The following is a 20467-nucleotide window of genomic DNA, read 5'->3' on the forward strand; positions in this document are numbered from 1 at the left end:
TCTTTACTCAGCGAGTCGTGAGTTCATGGAATGCCCTGCCAGTAGCAGTGGTGGACTCTCCCTCATTATGGGCATTTAAGTGGGCATTGGATAGGCATTTGGAGGATAGTGGGCTAGTGTAGGTTAGGTGGGCTTGGATCGGCGCAACATCGAGGGCCGAAGGGCCTGTACTGCGCTGTATTCTTCTATGTTCTATGTTCTATCTATGTCCTTCTCTTTTGTGAATACTGATATAAAGTATTCCTCTTGCTCTGTGCTTAAATTCTGTCCTTTGTCCTTGAGTGGCCCTACCCTGACATTTCTTGACCCTTTTAGCCCTCCTAATTTCCCATTTTTGAGTTCTTCCCTGCTCTCTTTTAATCTTTGCGGGCTCTGTCTTCAGTATCCTAAATCTTATGTATGCCTCCTTTTCTCTTTTTAACTAAGCTCTCAATTTCCTCTGTCATCTAAGGTTCCTAAATCATTCATTTTCACAGGAAGTTGCTATTCCTGAACTCAATCAACTGGCCTTAAAAGTTCGACATAACAGATGTAGATTTACTCTCAAACAGATGCTCCAATCTATATTCCCAGCCTTATATAGTCGTAGTTACCTTCCCGCAGTTTAATAGTTTCACCCGAGAACTACTCTTAACCGTTTCCCTGATTCCAGGTCTAGTATGGCCCCTCAACTATTTGGACAGGTTACATATTGTTTCAAAACCTGACCTGTACACACTTAACAAATTTCCCACTATCCAAGCGCCTGGCGCTAAACTTGTCCCAATCAGTGTACGGGAAGTTAAAATTATACCCATCACAACAACCCTGATATCTCAACAGTATTCCTGAGATCTATCCAAATGGCCTCACTGGGTGAACCTTCCAAGGTATCCTCCCTCCGTACAGCTGTGATATTCTCCTTGTCAATAATGCAACACCCTCTTCCCCAATACCCTTTTAGTCCCTTGCTATCTTACTCAAAATATTTAAATCCTGGAATGTTAAGATGCCAGTCTTGTTCCTTTTTCAAACAAATCTCTGTAATAGCTATGACATAATAGTTATATGTATTAACCACGGTGTAAGTTCATCTGCCAGAATAGTCATACTTCTTGCATTGAAACAAATGTATCTCAGACCACCATTTTTGCATGAAATAACTCCACAGAGGCCGGTTTCTCTTTATTTACACATAGAGGGTCCTGGACACTGATCCAGCTTCCTTATAGCCAGCTCTAAGTAAACATAACCTCTGACATTCCTGTTTATAGGGCTCTCAGATTAACAGCCCCAATCAGGAATCTCATCCTAGGAAGCCCATCTAGCTGACCTTGTAGCAGTCACTACATCCCTCCTCCTCTGTGTCCAAACACATAGGCTAATTTCCTTTTGTAGCTCGTCCTGTGGCATTTGCAGCACTGGGTCAGGATCCTCCAATTCTGTCTCTGATGTGGGAGGCACGTAATGTAGCTTGCCTCTTGCACCCAAAAGAAATTCATTCTCCTCTTCAGGTGGCAAAAGTGTTGAGGCAGTGACATCTGCCATGTCGACCTTGCTTCCTAAGTATCTTCAATGCTAGATGGAGAGGTAGAACTCATGGATTCTGGAACATTTGGAAAGGCAGTCAAGGAGCCAGCACATTTTACTCCTGCACAGTTTGTGAATTTGCAGCTTTCATATGATCCATGTGCTTTCTTAGGACTGTCACAACTACCCGAACTTTATCTGTCACTAGGTTGCACAGTATGGTGCTGGAAAAGAACAGCAAGTCAGACAGCATCTGAGGAGCAGGAGAATCGATGTTTCAGGCATAAGCCCTTTATCAGGAATGGGGATGGCGTGGGAAGAAGGGGCTGAGAGATAAGTAGAAGAGTGTGGGTAGGAGTGGGGCTAGGGCAAGGTAGCTGGGAAGACACTGGGTAAATGGAAGTGGGGGGGGGGTGATGATAAATCGAAGGGGAGGGTGGAGTGGATAGGTGGGAAGGAAGATGGACAGGTAGGACAGTTCAAGAGGGCAGTGCTGAGTTGGAGGATTGGATCTGGGATGAGGTGGGGGGAGGGGAGATGAGGAAACTGGCAAAATTGACATTGATGCCGTGTGGTTGGAGGGTCCTAAGAGGGAAGACGAAGCGTTCTTCTTCCAGGCATCGGGTGGCTCTGATTTGATGGTGGAGGAAGATTTGCATATCCTTGGCGAAGTAGGAGGTGGTGTTCCCCACCTTTTCCTCTGCGGCATTGGTGACTCTATCAGTGCCACCTTGTGCTCCCATGAGGAGGCTGAACACTTCATCAACCTCTCGAGCACCTTCCACCTTGACATCCAGTTCACCTGGACTATCTCAAACACCTTCCATCCCTTCCCAGACCTCTCTATCTCCAGCGACCGACTCAACACGGACATCTACTTCAAACCCACTGACTCCCACAGCTACCTGGACTACACCTCTTCCCACCCTGTCTCCTGACAAAATGCTATCGCTTACCCCCAATTCCTCTGCCTCCATGGTATCTGCCCCCAGGAGGAACAGTTCTATTCCAGGACATCCTATATGGCCTCCTATTTAAACGGCCACTATTTCCCTTCCTCACGTGGTCAACAATGCCCTCCTGTACATCTCCACTTCCCACACCTCCGCCCTTGAACTCCACCCCTCCCAACTGCATCGAGGATAGAACCCCTGTGGTCCTCACCTTCCACCCCAATAATCTCTGGATACAATGCATTATCCTCTACCATTTCCACCACCTACAATCAGACACCACCACCAGACCTATATTTCCCTCTCCACCTCTATCAGCATTCTGCAGAGACCCATGTCCTCTGCGACTCCCTTGTTAGGTCCATGCTCCCCATCAACTCGCTCCCCATCAACTCACTCTCCACTCCTGGCACCTTCCTTTGCCATCGCCATGCACCCACATGTCTCCCATCACCTCCATCCAGGGCCCCAAAGGATCATTCCAGATCTGGCAGGGATTTTCCTGCACATCCAAATACCTCCATCTGTTATGCTGTCGATGTGGTTTCCTCTACATTGGGCAGACAGGACGCCAACTAATGGAATGTTTCAGGTAACATCTCTGGGACATGCACCAAACAACTCCACCGCCCTGTGGCCGAACACTTCAACTCCCCCTTCTATTCTGCCAATGACATGCAAGTTCTGGGCTGCCTCCACCACCAAATCCAAGCCACTTGATGGCTGGAGGAAGAACATCTCCTCTTCTGCCTTGGAACCCTCTAACCACATGTCATCAATGTTGATTTCACCTGTTTCCTCAACTCCCCTCTCTCCACCTCTTTCCTGAAGAAGGGCTCATGCCCGAAACATCGATTCTCCTGTTCCTTGGATGCTGCCTGACCTGCTGTGCTTTTCCAGCAACACATTTTCAGCTCTCTCCACCTCATCTCAGATCCACCTGTCCCATCTTCCTTCCGACCCATCCGCTCCACCCCTCTGACCTATCACAATCACCCCCCACCTGCATCTACCTATCGCCTTCCCACCCCTCCTAATTATCTCTAAACCCCCACCCCCTAATTCCTGATGAACGTCTTATGCCTGAAAAGTTGATTCTCCTGCTCCTCAGATGTTGCCTAACATGCTGTGCTCTTCCAATGCCACACTTTTCTCTCTGATCTCCAGCATGATCAGTCCTCACTTTCTCTTTTATATGTCACTGGATTTGATTTTGTGTCAATCATGCATCTTACCCATGCAGGGCCATTCCCGTGATTTCTACACCAAACTTCGATCCCTGAAGTAAACTATCTCTCTCGTTAAGCAGAGTCTTGTGTCTGGTATTGGTGCTCCTGATGCCATTTCACCCAGCCCAAGGTCTGGGAAGATCAAATTTAATCTGCTCTGGAGTCTTTTCCCCAGTATCAACTCTGCTGGAGCTGACCCTGTAGTTGCATGAGGAGTGGTCCTATAATCAAGTGAGAACAGGGACAATTTGATATCCAGTGAAGCTGTAGGTTGTTCCTTTACACCTGCCTTCAAAGTTTGGACTGCTCTTTCTGCCAGACCATTGGATGGTGGATGGTATGGAGCTGTCCTTAGATGACAAATACAATGTAACTTTTGAAAATATTTAAATTCCCTGCTAGTAAATGAAGGTCCATATCTGTCTGGGAGTCTATGTATTGCAGAAGATGTGTGCAGTTTTTCTATCATCATCCCCTTGTTTGACAAATGAACTGTATACAGTCATTTTGAGCGGGCATCCACAATGATTAAGAACATTGAGTCTGTGAAAGGACCTGCACAGTCAATGTGTAACTGAGTTCAGGCTTTCCCCAACCTTTCCCACGAATGTGGGGATTCTGCTGGGATAACGTTTGTTCTTGTTAGCACTCCGGGCATTATCCTTTAAATAAAGGGTATATTTAAATAAAGCTCTGAGTGAACAGAACCTCTCACACTCCTGTTTATTTTTTTTTCTTATTTTTTCTTTTTAACCCCCACACTACCGCCTAACTGCGGTAGTGCTTATTTTTTCCCCAGCACCCATGGTGTGTGTGTGCATAGGTGTGAGACACAGTGAGAGACACAAGGTGCACAAATCTTTATTCAATTTCCACCACCAGGAAGATAGGAAAACACCCGAGTGGCCAGTGACAAGCACTGCCCTTCACATCAAAGGGCAGTGCTGTGTGATACAATATGGTCAATTTACCTAACCTGCACATCTTTCAACTGTGGGAGGAAACCCACACAGACACAGGGAGAATGTACAAATGTGACACAGACAACTGCGTGAGGCAGGGATTGAACCGAGGTCCCTGGCCACACTCCTGTTTTTGTTTTACAATAGGCAAACACCCGGGTGGCCAGTGACAAACACTGCCCTTCACATCAAAGGGCAGTGCTATGTGATCAAAACAGTGAAGGGGAGGGGAGGGACTAAATCAAAATAGAGTTGGAAGCTTCTTGTTTATTTTTTTTTCTTCTTTTCTTTTTTTCACTCCAGTTCTTTTTTTTTAAATTTATTAACCCCCACACTACCACCTAAGTGCGGTAGTGCTTATTTTTTCCCCAGCACCCATGGTGTGTGTGTGTGCAGGCGTGAGACACAGTGAAAGACACAAAGTGCACCAATCTTTATTCAAATTCCACCACCAGGAAGATAGGAAAACACCCGAATGGCCAGTGACAAACACTGTCCTTCACATCAAAGGGCAGTGCTGTGTGATCAAAACAGTGAAAGGGAGGGTAGGGACTAAATCAAAATGGAGTTGGAGGGAGAAATGATGTACTCCACTCCCTGCGGCGCCGACCTCTCCCTGAACAAATCCAGGGTGTTGGTCGACACCGCGTGCTCCTTTTCCAAGGACACCCGGGACACTCCTGTTTATTTTTTTTCCTTTTTTTTTTCTTTTTTTCTTTTTATTCCACCAGGAAGATAGGAAAACACCCGGGTGGCCAGTGACAAACACTGCCCTTCACATCGAAGGGCAGTGCTGTGTGATCAAAACAGTGAAGTGGAGGGGAGGGACTAAATCAAAATAGAGTTGGAGGGAGAAATGATGCACTCCACTCCCTGCGGCGCCCACCTCTCCCTGAACAACTCCAGGGTGTTGGTCGACGCCGCGTGCTCCTTCTCCAAGGACACCCGGGCTCTAACGTAACTGCGGAAGAGGGGTAGGCAGTCGGCCCTAACGACCCCCTCCACGGCCCGCTGCCTCGACCTGTTAATGGCCAGTTTGGCCAGGCCCAGGAGCAGACCCACGAGGAGGTCTTCAGACCTGCTCTCCCTCCTCCGTACCGGGTGCCCAAAGATCAGGAGCGTGGGACTGAAGTGCAACCAAAAGCAGAGGAGGAGGTTTTTCAGGAAATCAAAAATGGAGTGCAAACGCCCACACCCAATATAAATGTGGTCCACGGACTCCACAGCGCCACAGAACAAGCAGTTGGGCTGGGAGTCCGTGAACCACCGCAACCTGCGGTTGCAGGGGACTGCTGCATGCAGCACCCTCCACCCCAGATCCCCGAGAGAAAGGGGGAGGACTCCCGCGTAGAGAGCCCTCCACTGGGGATCCCTACCGCCTGGTGGCAAATGGGAACGCCAAGGCGTGTCCGGACGGTGGATGAGGGAGAAGAGGTGGACGGTGTGCAGCAGCAGTCTATACAGGGCCCTCCTTTTCATTTCCTGGATATATGTATTTTTTTTTCTTTTTCCTTTTTATTTTTGTGGAGGTGTGAGACACAGTGAAAGACACAAAGTGCACAAATCTTTATTCAAATTCCACGACCAGGAAGATTAGATTAGATTTAGATTACATTACAGTGTGGAAACAGGCCCTTCGGACCAACAAGTCCACACCGACCCGCCGAAGCGAAACCCACCCATACCCCTACATTTACTCCTTATCTAACACTACGGGCAATTTAGTATGGCCAATTCACCTGGCCCTGCACATCTTTGGACTGTGGGAGGAAACCGGAGCACCCGGAGGAAACCCACGCAGACACGGGGAGAACGTGCAAACTCCACACAGTCAGTCGCCTGAGGCGGGAATTGAACCCGGGTCTCTGGCGCTGTGAGGCAGCAGTGCTAACCACTGTGCCACAGTGCCGCCCACTAAGGTAGGAAAACACCCTAAGATAGGAAAACACCCGGGTGGCCAGTGACAAACACTGCCCTTCACATCAAAGGGCAGTGCTGTGTGATCAAAACAGTGAGGAGGAGGGTAGGGACTAAATCAAAATAGAGTTGGAGGGAGAAATGATGCACTCCACTCCCTGCGGCGCCCACCTCTCCCTGAACAACTCCAGGGTGTTGGTCGACACCGCGTGCTCCTTCTCCAAGGACACCTGGGACACTCCTGTTTAATTTTTTTTTGCCACTCTATTTATCTTTTTTTTTCTTCCTTTTTTTGTTTTTTTTTTATTTTTTTATTTTTTTAAAATTTAACCCCCACTCTACTACCTAAGTGCGGTAGTGCTTATTTTATCCCCAGCACCCATGGTGTGTGTGTATACGTGTGAGACACAGTGAAAGACACAAAGTGCACGAATTCTTATTCAATTTCCACCACCAAGAAGATAGGAAAACACCTGGGTGGCCAGTGACAAACACTGCCCTTCACATCAGAGGGCAGTGCTGTGTGATCAAAACAGTCAAGGGGAGGGTAGGGACTAAATCAAAATAGAGTTGGAGGGAGAAATGATGCACTCCACTCCCTGTGGCGCCCACCTCTCCCTGAACAAATCCAGGGTGTTGGTCGTCACCGCGTGCTCCTTCTCCAAGGACACCCGGGACAGTCCTGTTTATTTTTTTTAATATTTTTTTTCTTTTTTTTCTTTTTTTTCCCCCCACACTACCACCTAAGTGCGGTAGTGCTTATTAAATATTTTTTTTCCCCAGCACCCATGGTGTGTGTGTGCGCAGGTGTGAGACACAGTGAAAGACACAAAGTGCACCAATCTTTATTCAGTTTCCACCACCAGGAAGATAGGAAAACACCCGGGTGGCCAGTGACAAACACTGCCCTTCACATCAAAGGGCAGTGCTATGTGATCAAAACAGTGAAGGGGAGGGTAGGGACTAAATCAAAATAGAATTGGAGGGAGAAATGATGCACTCCACTCCCTGCGGCGCCCACCTCTCCCTGAACAACTCCAGGATGTTGGTTGACACCACGTGCTCCTTCTCCAAGGACACCCGGGACAGTCCTGTTTATACCTGTCAGACAGAGCTCCCTGATTGGACCAGATTAAGAGCTCTAATTGGGATCTGATATTCCATGAGGTCCACCTGACTGACTTCCTTGCAATCACTACACTTCCATGTTAAATAACCTCTTCGTATCTGTTTTTCCTCTTCGTCTTATTGGCTTTAGTCTCTGACTCCTCCTTGGTAAATTTACTTGCTGACTTACTGCTGACCTCCTTTCCCACGACCCGCCACACCACCCCAAGTGGCACTAGCAAATCTCTCTTCAAGCATATTGGTACTCCTTCAGTTTAGGTGGAACTTATCTTTCTTATACAGGTCCCACCGGCCCCAGAAGACACCCTAATGATCCACATTCCTGAACCCCTCCCTCATACGCCATTTCTTTAGCTGCATATTTAACTTGCACTGTCTTCTTATTCCCAACCTTACTGGCACAAGGCACAGGAAGTACTCCAAAGATTATAACGCTTGAGGTCCTGCCTATCAACTTCCTACCTAACACTCTGAACCCCCGTCACAGGACATCTTCTCTATTTTTGTCAATGTCGTTAACACCATTATGGACCACAACCTCTACTGCTAATCCTCATCCATCAGAATATATTGTGCCATATCGTGAATATAGTGGACAAAAGTGTAGATAAATCGCTGCTTCACCTGGAAGATACGTTTATGGCCTTGGATAGTTAGGAGGGAGAAAGTGAACCACCAGATATTACACCTTCTGCGATTGCATTGGAAGATGCCTTGCGGGGTAGGGAGGTGTTGGAAATAGAGGAACCAAGGTATCCTGGAGGAAATGGTGCCTCTGGAAGGATGACAGAGGTGGTGAGGTGATTATGTGTCTAGTGATTATGTGTCTAGTGATTATCTGTTTGGTAGCATTCTATTGGAGGTGGTTGAAATGGCAGCTACTGTTTCTTCAGGTGTGGCGGGATCGTGAGTGAGGTTGAGGGAGACTCTGCCTGTTGTGAGAGGAAAGGGAGGGTGAGGGCTGAAGTACAGGAGATGAATCAGACATGGCTGGGAGCCCTGTCAACTACATGAGTGAGGAACTTTCAATTGAGGAAGAAGGTGAACATTTGGGAAGCCCCTTCATGAAATTGGCATATTGGAACAGACGTGATGGAGACAGAGGAATTGGGAGAATGAAAAGAGTCTTTACAGGAAGCAGGGTGTGACGATGTATAGTTAAAGTACTGTGGGATGTGGTGAACTTGCAAAGGATGTTGGTGGTTAGCTTATCCCCAGAACTCGAAACAGAGATGTTGAGGAAGGAAAGGGAGGAGTCAGATATTCTCCTGTTCCATGGATGCTTCCTGACCTGTTGTGTTTTTCCAGCACCACATTTTTCAACTCTGGTACTCCAGCATCTGCAGTCCTCACTTTCTCCCAGTTGAAGGTGAAAGCAGGATGAAAATTAGAAGCAACATTGTTGAACTTTTCCAATTCTGGATGAGAGAGAGAAGCAGCACTTATGATGTCATCAATGTACCAGAGAAAAAGTTGCAGATGGATGCTAGATTAGGAGTATACCAATCCTTTCCTTGTTATAAGCATTTCTGAAGAAGGGTCACTGGACCTGAAATCTTAACTCTGCTTTGTCTCCACAGATGCTGCCGGACCTGCTGAGTTTTTCCATCACTTTTTGAAATGAAATACATGTTGAGAGGGGAATGGCCACAAGGGAAAACCCAATGTTAGCTCCTGCTTGCCCATGCTTACTGATCTTTCTGGTGATCATCTGACTCTTATCTGTCTGTGTAGCCCTTACGGTGATGCTAAGTGTGCTATCCACAACATTCTCAGCCTCATGGATATTCCATAATAAGACCATCTGTGGTTCCAGGCACACTATGTGGCAAATCAGGAGTCGCAATTGAACACACCTCCTGCTTATGTAGTCAGTATGACACTGAAAGTGTCGCAGATTTCTCACAGATTGCAGGAGGAGCATTCCATGGGGCCTAGTTCTCCTGCCATTTTGAACCTTATCAAATCCAGGTAACAATCCATCCAGGAACTGATTACACAACTTCATCCACTAGTCACCAAACTCGGGTCTCTCCCTCCTGCTCTCTTAATATATTGCAACTAAAAAAAGTAAGTACATTATCTCTCTCAAGACACTACTCACTCAGTCCCTAAGCCTGGTTCATGAGCAGCCAAGCCTATACCAGTGATCCCCTCCTCAGTCATTGTTACTGAACTGATATGTTCCTTGGTCGCTTCTCACCAGCGACCTCTAATCTGGCTAACTCTTTATTCCTGAATTCCTTTTCTTGAGCTTACATTTCACCATTTGCCATTGTGGAGTTCAAACCTGTGTCCCTAGGACATTATCTTGCTGATCTGGATTACAAGTTGAGTGGCATTACCTCTGCCTTCTCTTGAGTTGCAGTTGTTTGGCCATGAGACAAACAGATTAAGTGTAATGGAAGTGGATGCAGGACCATTGAGATGCAAAGTGGAATGCAGTTTCCAGTAAGTGAGTTGGAAATGTAATGGTCAGGGAAAGGTGACTAGTTTAAGAGGATTAATTGGGTGTGGGCACTCTAATGCTCATAATGCATATGATGCTGAAGTTTGCAGTTAGTGATCATTTATGAGATGCTTGTGCAGTGAAAAGGATGCCCACCCTGTGAGTGTGATGTGGAAGAGGTAAGATGGTGCCATTGCTTTTGCTCGCCTAAGGTATCATTCATTTTCTTGCAGCACTGCTTGCAGTCCCTTTTGTACAAGCCAATGGCAGTGACCCACAGCGCATTCAGCTCTCAGACTGATGGATCGGGTTCCCCAGTTTCCTCATTTCCCCTCCCCCCACCTTGTCTCAGTCAAATCCCTCGAACTCAGCACCGCCTTCCTAACCTGCAATCTTCTTCCTGACCTCTCCGGCCCCACCCCACTCCGGCCTATCACCCTCACCTTGACCTCCTTCCACCTATCGCATTTCCAACGCCCCTCCCCCAAGTCCCTCCTCCCTACCTTTTATCTTAGCCTGCTGGGCACACTTTCCTCATTCCTGAAGAAGGGCTTATGCCCGAAACGTCGATTCTCCTGTTCCTTGGATGCTGCCTGACCTGCTGCGCTTTTCCAGCAACACATTTTCAGCTCTGATCTCCAGCATCTGCAGTCCTCACTTTCTCCAGGCCAGATTGATGGCCACCCCATATCATTACTGGGATGAGGGTGAACTTTCCCTCAGTAATCAGCAACATCGCAAGGTATCGTCAATAAACCTAAAGCCTCCTTTGAATTTCTTGGGCTTCTGGCAATAACTGCCACAGGTTCCTGTGCAATTTCTGGCTTAGTGCAAGTGACACAATGTTCAGCTTGCTTTTAAATATGGCACCAGAACCCTTGAGCCCAGATGATTTTGCCAGTGGTGAGAACTGCCTACTCGTTTGCTTTTTAATTTGTCTACTAACACAAGCAACATTACTCTCACTCAGATAATTAGATTTGATTACTTACAGTATGGAAACAGGCCCTTCGGCCCTACAAGTCCACACTGAACCTCTGAAGCGCAACCCACCCAGACCCATTACCCTACATTTACCCCTTTACCTAACACTACGGGCAATTTAGCATGGCCAATTCACCTAACCTGCACATCTTTGGACTGTGAGAGGAAACCGGAGCATCCGGAGGAAACCACGCAGATATGGGGAGAATGGGCAAACTCCACACAGGCAGTTGCCTGAGGCAGGAATTGAACCCGGGTTTCTGGTGCTGTGAAGCAGCAGTGATAACCACTGTGCCACCGTGCTCCCAGTTGAAAGGGCCTGTTTCCACACTGTAAGTAATCCAATCAAAGTTGAAAAGCACGAGATAACTTACCCTGGCCATTGGCTGATATGATGCCACCCAAGTAGTTTGGTATCCTAGTTCGAAATGGGAATTCTTGACTGACTATCAGAATTTCATGCGGGTCTGTCAATATGCAATATTCTGGGAGTAGTACTGGATGATTGGAGGGAGGCGACTGTTGTTCATCTGTTCAAGAAAGGGAATTACAGACCAGTCAGCCTTACATCTGTGATAAGCAAGGTACTGGAAAAGATTCTGAGAGATGGGATTTATGACAATTTGGGGAAAAACAAAATTAAAGATTGTCAGCATGGCTTTGTGAGGGGCAGGTCATGTCTCACAAGCCTTATTGAGTTATTTGAGGATGTGATAAGACAAGTTGACATAGGTCGAGCAGTGGATGTGGTGTAGATGGATTTCAGTGAGGCATTTGATAAGGTTCCCCATAGCAGGCTCATTCAGAAAGTTAGGAGGTATGGGATTCAGGGAAATTTGGCTGTCTGGATACAGAATTGGCTGGCTAAAAGAAGACTGCAACTGGTAGTGGATGGAAAATATTTCGCCTGGAGGTCGGTGACCAGTGATGTCCAGCAGGGATCTGTTCTTGGGTCTCTGCTCTTTGTAGTTTTTATTAATGACTTGGATCAAAAAGTGAAAGAGTGGGTTAGTAGGTTTGCTGATGACACAAAGGTCAGTGGTGTTATAGATAGTGTCAAGGGCTGTTGCAGGCTACAACAAGACACTGACAAGATGCAGATCTGGGCTGAGAAGTGGCAGATGGAGTTCAACCTCGATAAGTGTGAAGTGTTTCATTTTGGAAGGTTACAATGCTGAATACAGGGTTACAGACAGGATTCTTGGCAATATGGAGGAACAGCAGGACGTTAGGGTCCATGTACATAGATCCCTCAAAGTTGCCACCCAAGTTGATACAGTTGTTAAGAAGGCATATGGTGTTTTGGCTTTCATTCATAGGGGGATTGAGTTTAAGAGCTACGAGGTTTTGCTGCAGCTCAAAAACCTCTGGTTAGACAACACTAGGAATGTTGTGTCCAGTTCTGGTCACCTCATTATAGGATGTATGTAGATGCTTTAGAGAGGGTGCTGAAGAGATGCACCAGGATGCTGCCTGGATTGGAGGGCTTGTCTTATGAAGAGAGGTTGAGTGAGCTCAGGCTTTTATAGAACATAGAACATTAAAGCGCAGCACAGGCCCTTCGGCCCTCGATGTTACTAATCTGAAGCCTATCCCACCTACACTATTCTATGTATGTCCATTTGCCTGTCCAATGACGACTTAAATGCACTTAAACTTGGCGAATCTACTACCGATGCAGGCAAAACATTCCATACCCTTACTACTCTCTGAGTAAAGAAACTACCTCTGACATCTGTCTTATAACCTATCTCCCCTCACTTTAAAGTTGTGTCCCCTTGTGTTTGCCGTCCCCATACTTGGAAAAAGGCTCTGTCCATCCTATCTAACCCTCTGATTATCTTGTATGTCTCTATTGGGTCACCTCTCAACCTTCTTCTCTCTAACGAGAACAGCCTCAAGGCCCTCAGCCTTTCCTCGTAAAACATTCCTTCCATACCAGGCAATATCCTAGTAAATCTCCTGTGCACCCTTTCCAAAGCTTCCACATTCTTCTTATAATGCGGTGACCAGAACTGTACACAATACTCCAAGTGTGGTCGTACCAGAGCTTTGTACAGCTGCAGCATAATCTCCTGGTTCCAGAACTCAATCCCTCTATTAATAAAGGCCAAAACATGTATGCCTTCTTAACAACCCTGTCAATCTGGATGACAACTTTCCGGGATCTTTTCACACTGGAGAGAAGAGGAAGTAAGGTGACTTGATAAAGGCGTACAAGGTAATGGTAGACATAGAGTAGATAGTCAGAGACTTTTCCTCAGGGCAGAAATTACTGCCACGAAGGGTCATAATTTGAAGGTGACTGGAGGAAAGTTTAGGGGAGATGCCAGAGGTAAGTTATTTACACAGAGAGTGGTGGGTGTGTGGAATGCACTGCCAGTGGTCGTAGTAGAGTCAGAAACATTAGGGACATTTAAGCCACTGCTAGTCAAGCACATGGACGGCAGTAAATTGAGGGGTGTGTAGATTAAGTTAAATGCTTGGCACAATATCATGGGCCTGTACTGTGCTGAACAGGTCTATGTTTTAATATTTATTCATGTAGTTCTTTTGAAATTTTATTATTAACATGTCTTAAAGTCTTTTCCAGCAGGTAGTTTGGATCTTAATTTCACACAATAGAGATCTCACACGTTGTGATCTTGAATCTGGCAGAATATGACAAAGATAAAATTACGTGGATTGTGACAGTACTGACCTTTAAGAGTGGTGTTCTGTGCTGCTTCTCTTGCAGAAGGGTATTGTCGCTGTGGTGCTGAAATATCTCCAGATGGGCAATTGCTAAACAGTTTTGAGTTCTCCCTGGGTATTTTTCTTTAAGACAAAAGAATCATGAGTCGGCAGAGTCAGGGCTCACATGGACCCATGAAAATTTTTAATTTTGCTTTCAGTTAGTTAAGAAGTTTTCTGCTGGCTGCTGGAGCTAAAAGCTTAAGTTCTCTGCTAGAGTGAAGTCTTAGACAGTGAGGTTTTCTCTTAAAAATCAATACAGGCAGGACATGAGAATAATAACTGTGTAACTGTTTTGCTGAATTGCCTTTTTGCCAAAGGTAGTGTTTATGGGATGCTGCCTATATTGAATAGTTGATGACTAGTAGTTAAATAATGCAGTATCTTGTTAAGTATTTCTGTAGAGTAAAGCTATGCCAATTCTTCCTTTTGTTATAATTTAACAGTATTGTAAGATTAGTGGACCAATCGGATCATATCTGGAAAAACAGCAGCTTACACTTTTAAAGAACTTATATGTACAAGTTAGGGTCTAGGCTATCTTCAGAATATACTTTTGTCGTGGGGAAGTGGTTCTGGTCTGGTCCATAACAGGATCATATTACCAAGCTATTAATATTAAGTTATATGCTTCTCTTGATTGTAGATTATGGCCTTGTAAGCACACCACAGCTGCATTATATGGTCTGCTGTTGGAATACCATGGAGCAGTATGGGACTGCGACGGTGGAAGGATATTACCAGAAACTTTCTCAGGCTTTTCTTGCCATAACTAAGCAGGTACTTTTATTATCAATATGAAAGGTTGACTCTTTAGAGAAAGTGTTAAAGCTAAAAGCGTTCCATCCGTTACATCTCCCATAAATGCTAAACTCTGTAGTCAACAGATCGATTATCCTTTGGGTAACAATTATGCCACTGCCATAAGGATTTACTACCTACAATTTGATTGATTAATTAATTATGAATTGGAATATAAAACACATTATGTCATGTGGCAATGTCATGATGCTGAACAGGATAGACGTCAAACAAATCCTACAACTCAAGACTGGGCATCCATGAGGTGCTATAGACCAAAAGCAGCAACAGAATGGCTCCAGGAGTAAGACACTTCAGTTATGAGGAAGGGTTGGAGAAGTTGGGGCTGTTTTCCTTGCAGTGGAGAAGACTTATAGGAGATATGATAGCATTTTTCAAAATCATAAGGGGTCTGCACAGGTCAATAAGGAAAAACCGTTCCTAATTTTAAATGAATTAAAAAACAGTGGGCATAGTTTTGAAGTGTTTTGTACAATAAGCAAAAGCAGATGGTTATGGTTTGGAATTTGAAGTTGTTCAACACTCTGTGATGTATCCTTTGACAACCTTCTACACTAGCCACATCTCCATCAATCTTTGTATTATCTGTAAACTTACTAACACATTATCTACCTTTTCATCCAAGTCATTTATTCATTTACTGTTTTCAGACTAGCATACCTTGAAATTTGTTGTACTTCCTGTCTCGTCCAACTCTTTGGCCACCTATCTATTCAGAATTTTAAAAAAATTCTTTCTATAAACATTCAGTTAGAATTTAGTTTAAGCAATTCATTTTTCGCCAGGCTATTTAAGCTATTAATTCTTCTAGACCTGTTGTGCACTAATATTGTTCAGATATTTCACTTACTGTAATGCATAACCCAAATAATTTTTAAAAAATTTCTGTCTGCCAGTTTAAACAAAAGCCTTAAAAAAAAAGGCTAGAGTAAAAGAAAGATATTCATCATCCACTGATTTGTCTGCTTTCAAGTGATGTTATGCTTTGAATTTCTTTGTATGTGGTCAGTCCATTCTGATCTGCCTGGCTCTTTATCTCTCCACCAGACTCCTTCATTTCTCACTGTCAGGCTTGCAATGCCTGCCAGCCTTGCTCAGTTCTTACTCCATCAGACAAAAGACCAAAACTGCCCAGGGTAAACATGGGTTTTTTGGAGAACAGCCATATTATCTATGTAAAAAATATGGATGTTCATCATTACTCATGGTTTTCAAGTTTAGGCAAAAGTCAAAGTAGGTTTCGTTCTCAACTGTTGAGATGTGAATTGTCATTGTTGTGATTTGATTTCTCACATCATGCAAGTTGCAAAATAAATATTGCTTGTATTTAAACGTTTAAAATATCTTTTTATGCTGATGGTGTGATTAATTTGAGGATGATTGGGGATTAAGGATATATGTATCTTTTTTGATTAAATGGATGTGAGACATCTACATCAGACATATTCTATTGGTATGATTGAATATTCTCTGAATGCATAGACTCCTTACCATCCAGAAGAATTGAGACAATTGAATGTGGATGGAGCAAATGGTATTGGTGCACTAAAGCTTCAAGAATTGGAGTCATACCTTGACAAGAAACTACAGCTGAAGGTCCATAATAATGGTGCAAATGGCAAACTCAACTATCTCTGTGGAGCAGATTTTGTGAAGGTTCAACAGAAGCTACCTCATGGTAAGTGATGCAATTGTAAAGTGGAGTGATTGAATACAAGTTTATAGTGGAGGCCAATTGACTAATCATGCTTTTATCTCTTGTCTACATATAGAACATAGAATATGACAGCGCAGTACAGACCCTTTGGCCCTCGATGTTGCACCAACCTGTGAAACCATCTATGTTTCTTTGGTTCAAACATTTATTGACATTTCTCTTGAAATCATGCAACTCCCTTTGCCTCAGCTATTCTAAATGACAATGTATTCTTTAAGGAATGTCAACAATGTAAAACAAATTCAAATTCTTGTCCAAATTTGTGATTTAAGGTGACCAAAGTCTATAACACCTCTAGGACCATCTCCCTCACCTCTGACTGGGGACAAAGCTGCAGGAGGCATGCAGGAGTGGCAGACTTTTATTCAAGCAGAAACCGGTTAATGCAGGGAGAGGGTCAAAGGATCTTCCCAAATCTGGCCTTGACATATGACCATGATTATTGGTTTAGTCTTTGGCTTAGATTGGAGAAAGATCGATGACACACTTGATTTTTACAGGGAAATACAGCACCTTTATGCAAGTTGTGTTGCACTAATCAAGTACAGCGTAGTCACTTCCCCCTTACTTCCATTCACCCAATCCTGGAAAACACCTAGGTTGAAAAAGGGTGGCGCTGAAAAAGCACAGTCGACATTTCAGACATAAGCCCTTCATCAGGAATGTGGAGGGGGACGGGAGATGATAGATAAATGAGGGAGTGGGGCTGGGGGGAAGGTAGGTGGGAAGGTGGATACAGATAGGGGTTAATTGTGGTAGGCCAGTGGGGAGGGTGGACTGGAGAGGTGGGAAGGAAGATGGACAGGTTGGACAGGTCAAGAGAATAGTGCTTAGTTGGAGGGTTGGATCTGGGATGAGGAGGGGAGGGGAGATTTGGATATTAGTGAGGTTGATGTTGATACCATGTGGTTGAAAGGGCAGAAGATGAGGTGTTATTCCTCCAGTTGGCGGGTGGGCTTGATTTGGAAGTGGAAGAGGCCCAAGACTTTCATTTTGGTGGGGGAGTGGGAGGGAGACTTTAAGTGGCTGGCCACAGGGCAGTTGGGTTGTTTAGTGCATGTGTCCTAGAAATGTTCTCAGAAACGCTCCACAAGTTGGCATCCTGTCTCCCCAATGTAGAAGATACCATGTCATGAGGAATAGATGCAGAGGATGAGGTGGGTGGATGCATAGGAAAATGTTTGCCAGATGTGAAAAGAGGAATGGGTGCAGGTTTTATACTTCGTGAGGCAGCAAGGGAAGACGCCGGCTGTGGAGGGTGGGTTAGTGGGCGGTGTAGACCTAACAAGGGAGTCACAATGGGAATGGTCTCTATGGAACACAGATAGGGATGGGGAGGGAAATATATCTTTGGTGGTGGGGTGTGACTGAAGGTGATGGAAATGACGGAAGATAATATACTCCATCTGTAGATTAGTAGGGTGGAAGGTGAGGACCGTGGGTTCTATCCTTGTTGCAGTTAGAACGGTTGGGTTCGAGGGTGGAAGTGGAGAGGTGCTGGAGGGCATTGTTGACCACTTGGGAGGGAAAATTGTGGTCCCTTTAAAAGGAGGACCTCTGTGATATCCTGAGTGGAACTGCTCCTCCTTGGAGCAGATACGGCGAAGGCGGACGAATTGGGAGTAAGGGATAGTGTTTTTACAGGAGGGGGGTTGGGAGGAGGTGTAGTCAAGGTACCTGTGGTAGTAGGTGGGTTTGAAATTGATGTCTGTATTGAGATGTCTGTATTGAGATGCAGAGTTCCAAGAAGGGGAGGGAGGTGTCAGAGCTGAATAACTCTATAACTAACTTTATAAATGAAATCAATATTACAAATCTCATAGCAAATAGTTAAAACTTTTGTATTCTTACATACGTAATTAGGACAGTAGGAAATACAATGAATAACAGAATTCAAACAGTCCTTAACAGACCCGAAGTAGTATAATCAATAAATTTGGAATGTGAATTGATAGGATGCATAGAACGATCCCAAGGCCTGGAGTTTACAATGTCTGTTAAACACCATGAGACCATGGGAACATGAGGTTGTCCACAGGAATTCCCATCATTGATTAGGTGTTTTACAGAGAGGTAAAACTCAGCACTGCAGATGCTGGAGAAGTCAAAGCTGAAAAGGATGGCTCTGGAAAAGCACAGCACAGCATCTGAGGAGGAGGGTCGATGTTTCAGGCCTAAGGTCAGTGTGGAAGGTGTTGGTGAAGTTGATGACTGTTCAACCTCCTCATAGCAGCATGAGTTGGCGCCGATATAGTCATAGAGATGTACAGCACGGAAACTGATCCTTCAGTCCAACTCGTCCATGCCGACCAGATATCCTAAATTAATCAGCACTCGACCTATATCCCTCTAAACCCTTCCTATTCATGTATCCATCCAGATGCCTTTTAAATGTTGTAATTGTACCAGCCTCCACCACTTCCTCTTGCAGCTCATTCTAAACATTGCCCCTTAGGTCCTTTTTAAATCTTTCCCCTCTCACCCTAAACTTATGCCCTCTAGTTCTGGACTTACCCAACCTAGGGAAAAGAATTTGTCTATTTACTCTATCCAGTTATTAAGGTAGTGGAAGAAAAGTTGGGGGCTGAAGCCAGTATAACTATGGAAGGTGGATATTTCACGTACCTAGTGAAGAGGCAGGCAAAGCTGGGGCCCATGCAGGTGCCCCAGGCTACCCCTCTGGTCTGATGGTTTGAAGAAGTTGTTGAGGGTGAGAACCAGTTCCACAAATCAAATAAGTGTGTTATTGAGTGGGACTGGTTGGATCGGTAGGAGAGGAACAAACAGAGGACTAGTAGTCTTTTGCCATGGGTGATGGATGGATGTAGGGACTGGATGTCCATGGTGAAGATGAGGTGTTGGGGGCTAGGGAAGTGAAAGTCGTGGAGGAGGTGGAGGATATGGGTGATGTCCCGAACGTCTGTCTTCCTTCCCACTATGCACTCTATCCTCTCCACTGACCTATCACAATTACCCCTTCCTGTATCCTTGTATCACCTTCCCACCTCCTTCCCCATATCCGCCTCCCTATTTATCTCCATCCCCCCCCTCCCTCTTCCCCCCCCCCCCCCCCCTCACATTGCTGATGAAGGACTTTTGCCTGAAACGTCGAACCTCCTCCTCAGATGCTGTGCTGTGCTTTTCCAGAGCCATCCTTTTCGGCTTTGACTTCTCCAGCATCTGCAGTGCTGAGTTTTTCCTCTCTGTAAAACACCTAATCAATGATGGGAATTCCTATGGACAACCTCATGTTCCCACGGTCTCATGGTGTTTAACAGACATTGTAAACTCCAGGCCTTGGGATCGTTCTATGCATCCTATCGATTCACATTCCAAATTTATTGATTATACTACTTCGGGTCTGTTAAGGACTGTTTGAATTCTGTTATTCATTTCTTACTGTCCTAATTACGTATGTAAGAATACAAAAGTTTTAACTATTTGCTATGAGATTTGTAATATTGATTTCATTTATAAAGTTAGTTATAGAGTTATTCAGCTACTTCTACTACTAGCACTTTGTGATTAATAGGTTGCAACTGTTCTATTTGGTACTGGGCCTTCCTTTAGAGATCGGAGAAAGTGTTTCCTGAGGCTGTATGTTTAAATGTTTTTCCCCTAATGCTTGTATTATATTTTGGTTACATGTATCTATCCTTTATGTATAAAACTACTTCTGTGATTATCTGAAGAACCTTTAACTAGAACCTATTCTTAATATTACAAATAATTTGAAAAAAATAACTATGTACTACAAAGTAATTGTCAGTGCAGCTGCTTAGAGTAAATCTGGGTGGTTCATGAGCTGAGACTCACGCCTGGTGTTTTTCATTTACTGGGACAATCATCCTTTCATTAATGAAGCTAGGATCAGTCATTTCTCTGTCCTTTGGCATCCTCTTATGAAAAGTTTTTCAGACTGTCGCTGTGTAAAGCCCCTTCATTGGCCTTGGGGTAGCTCTGTTCAGCGGTACCATTGTGCTTCATTTGTTTGTTTGTCAAGTTCATCTCTTTTCAGCCATTTTGTGTCTTAATGCTGAGATAGGCTGTTTCATTTTACTTAA

General features: G+C 44.8%; 1 protein-coding gene across 4 annotated transcripts in view; it reads left to right on the plus strand.

The window, feature by feature from the left end:
• The window catches only part of pgm3 (phosphoglucomutase 3), a 186667-nt gene that overhangs the window by 46067 nt on the left and 120133 nt on the right, over positions 1–20467 (plus strand). For all 4 annotated transcript variants that reach the window (XM_043696208.1, XM_043696211.1, XM_043696212.1 and 1 more), the window contains 2 exons: positions 14511–14644; positions 16169–16364. In XM_043696208.1, coding sequence (XP_043552143.1) covers positions 14511–14644; positions 16169–16364 — 330 coding nt within the window. The remainder of the gene's footprint in view (positions 1–14510; positions 14645–16168; positions 16365–20467) is intronic.

Source organism: Chiloscyllium plagiosum, chromosome 9 (assembly GCF_004010195.1).
Source record: "Chiloscyllium plagiosum isolate BGI_BamShark_2017 chromosome 9, ASM401019v2, whole genome shotgun sequence".
Taxonomy (NCBI): domain Eukaryota; kingdom Metazoa; phylum Chordata; class Chondrichthyes; order Orectolobiformes; family Hemiscylliidae; genus Chiloscyllium; species Chiloscyllium plagiosum.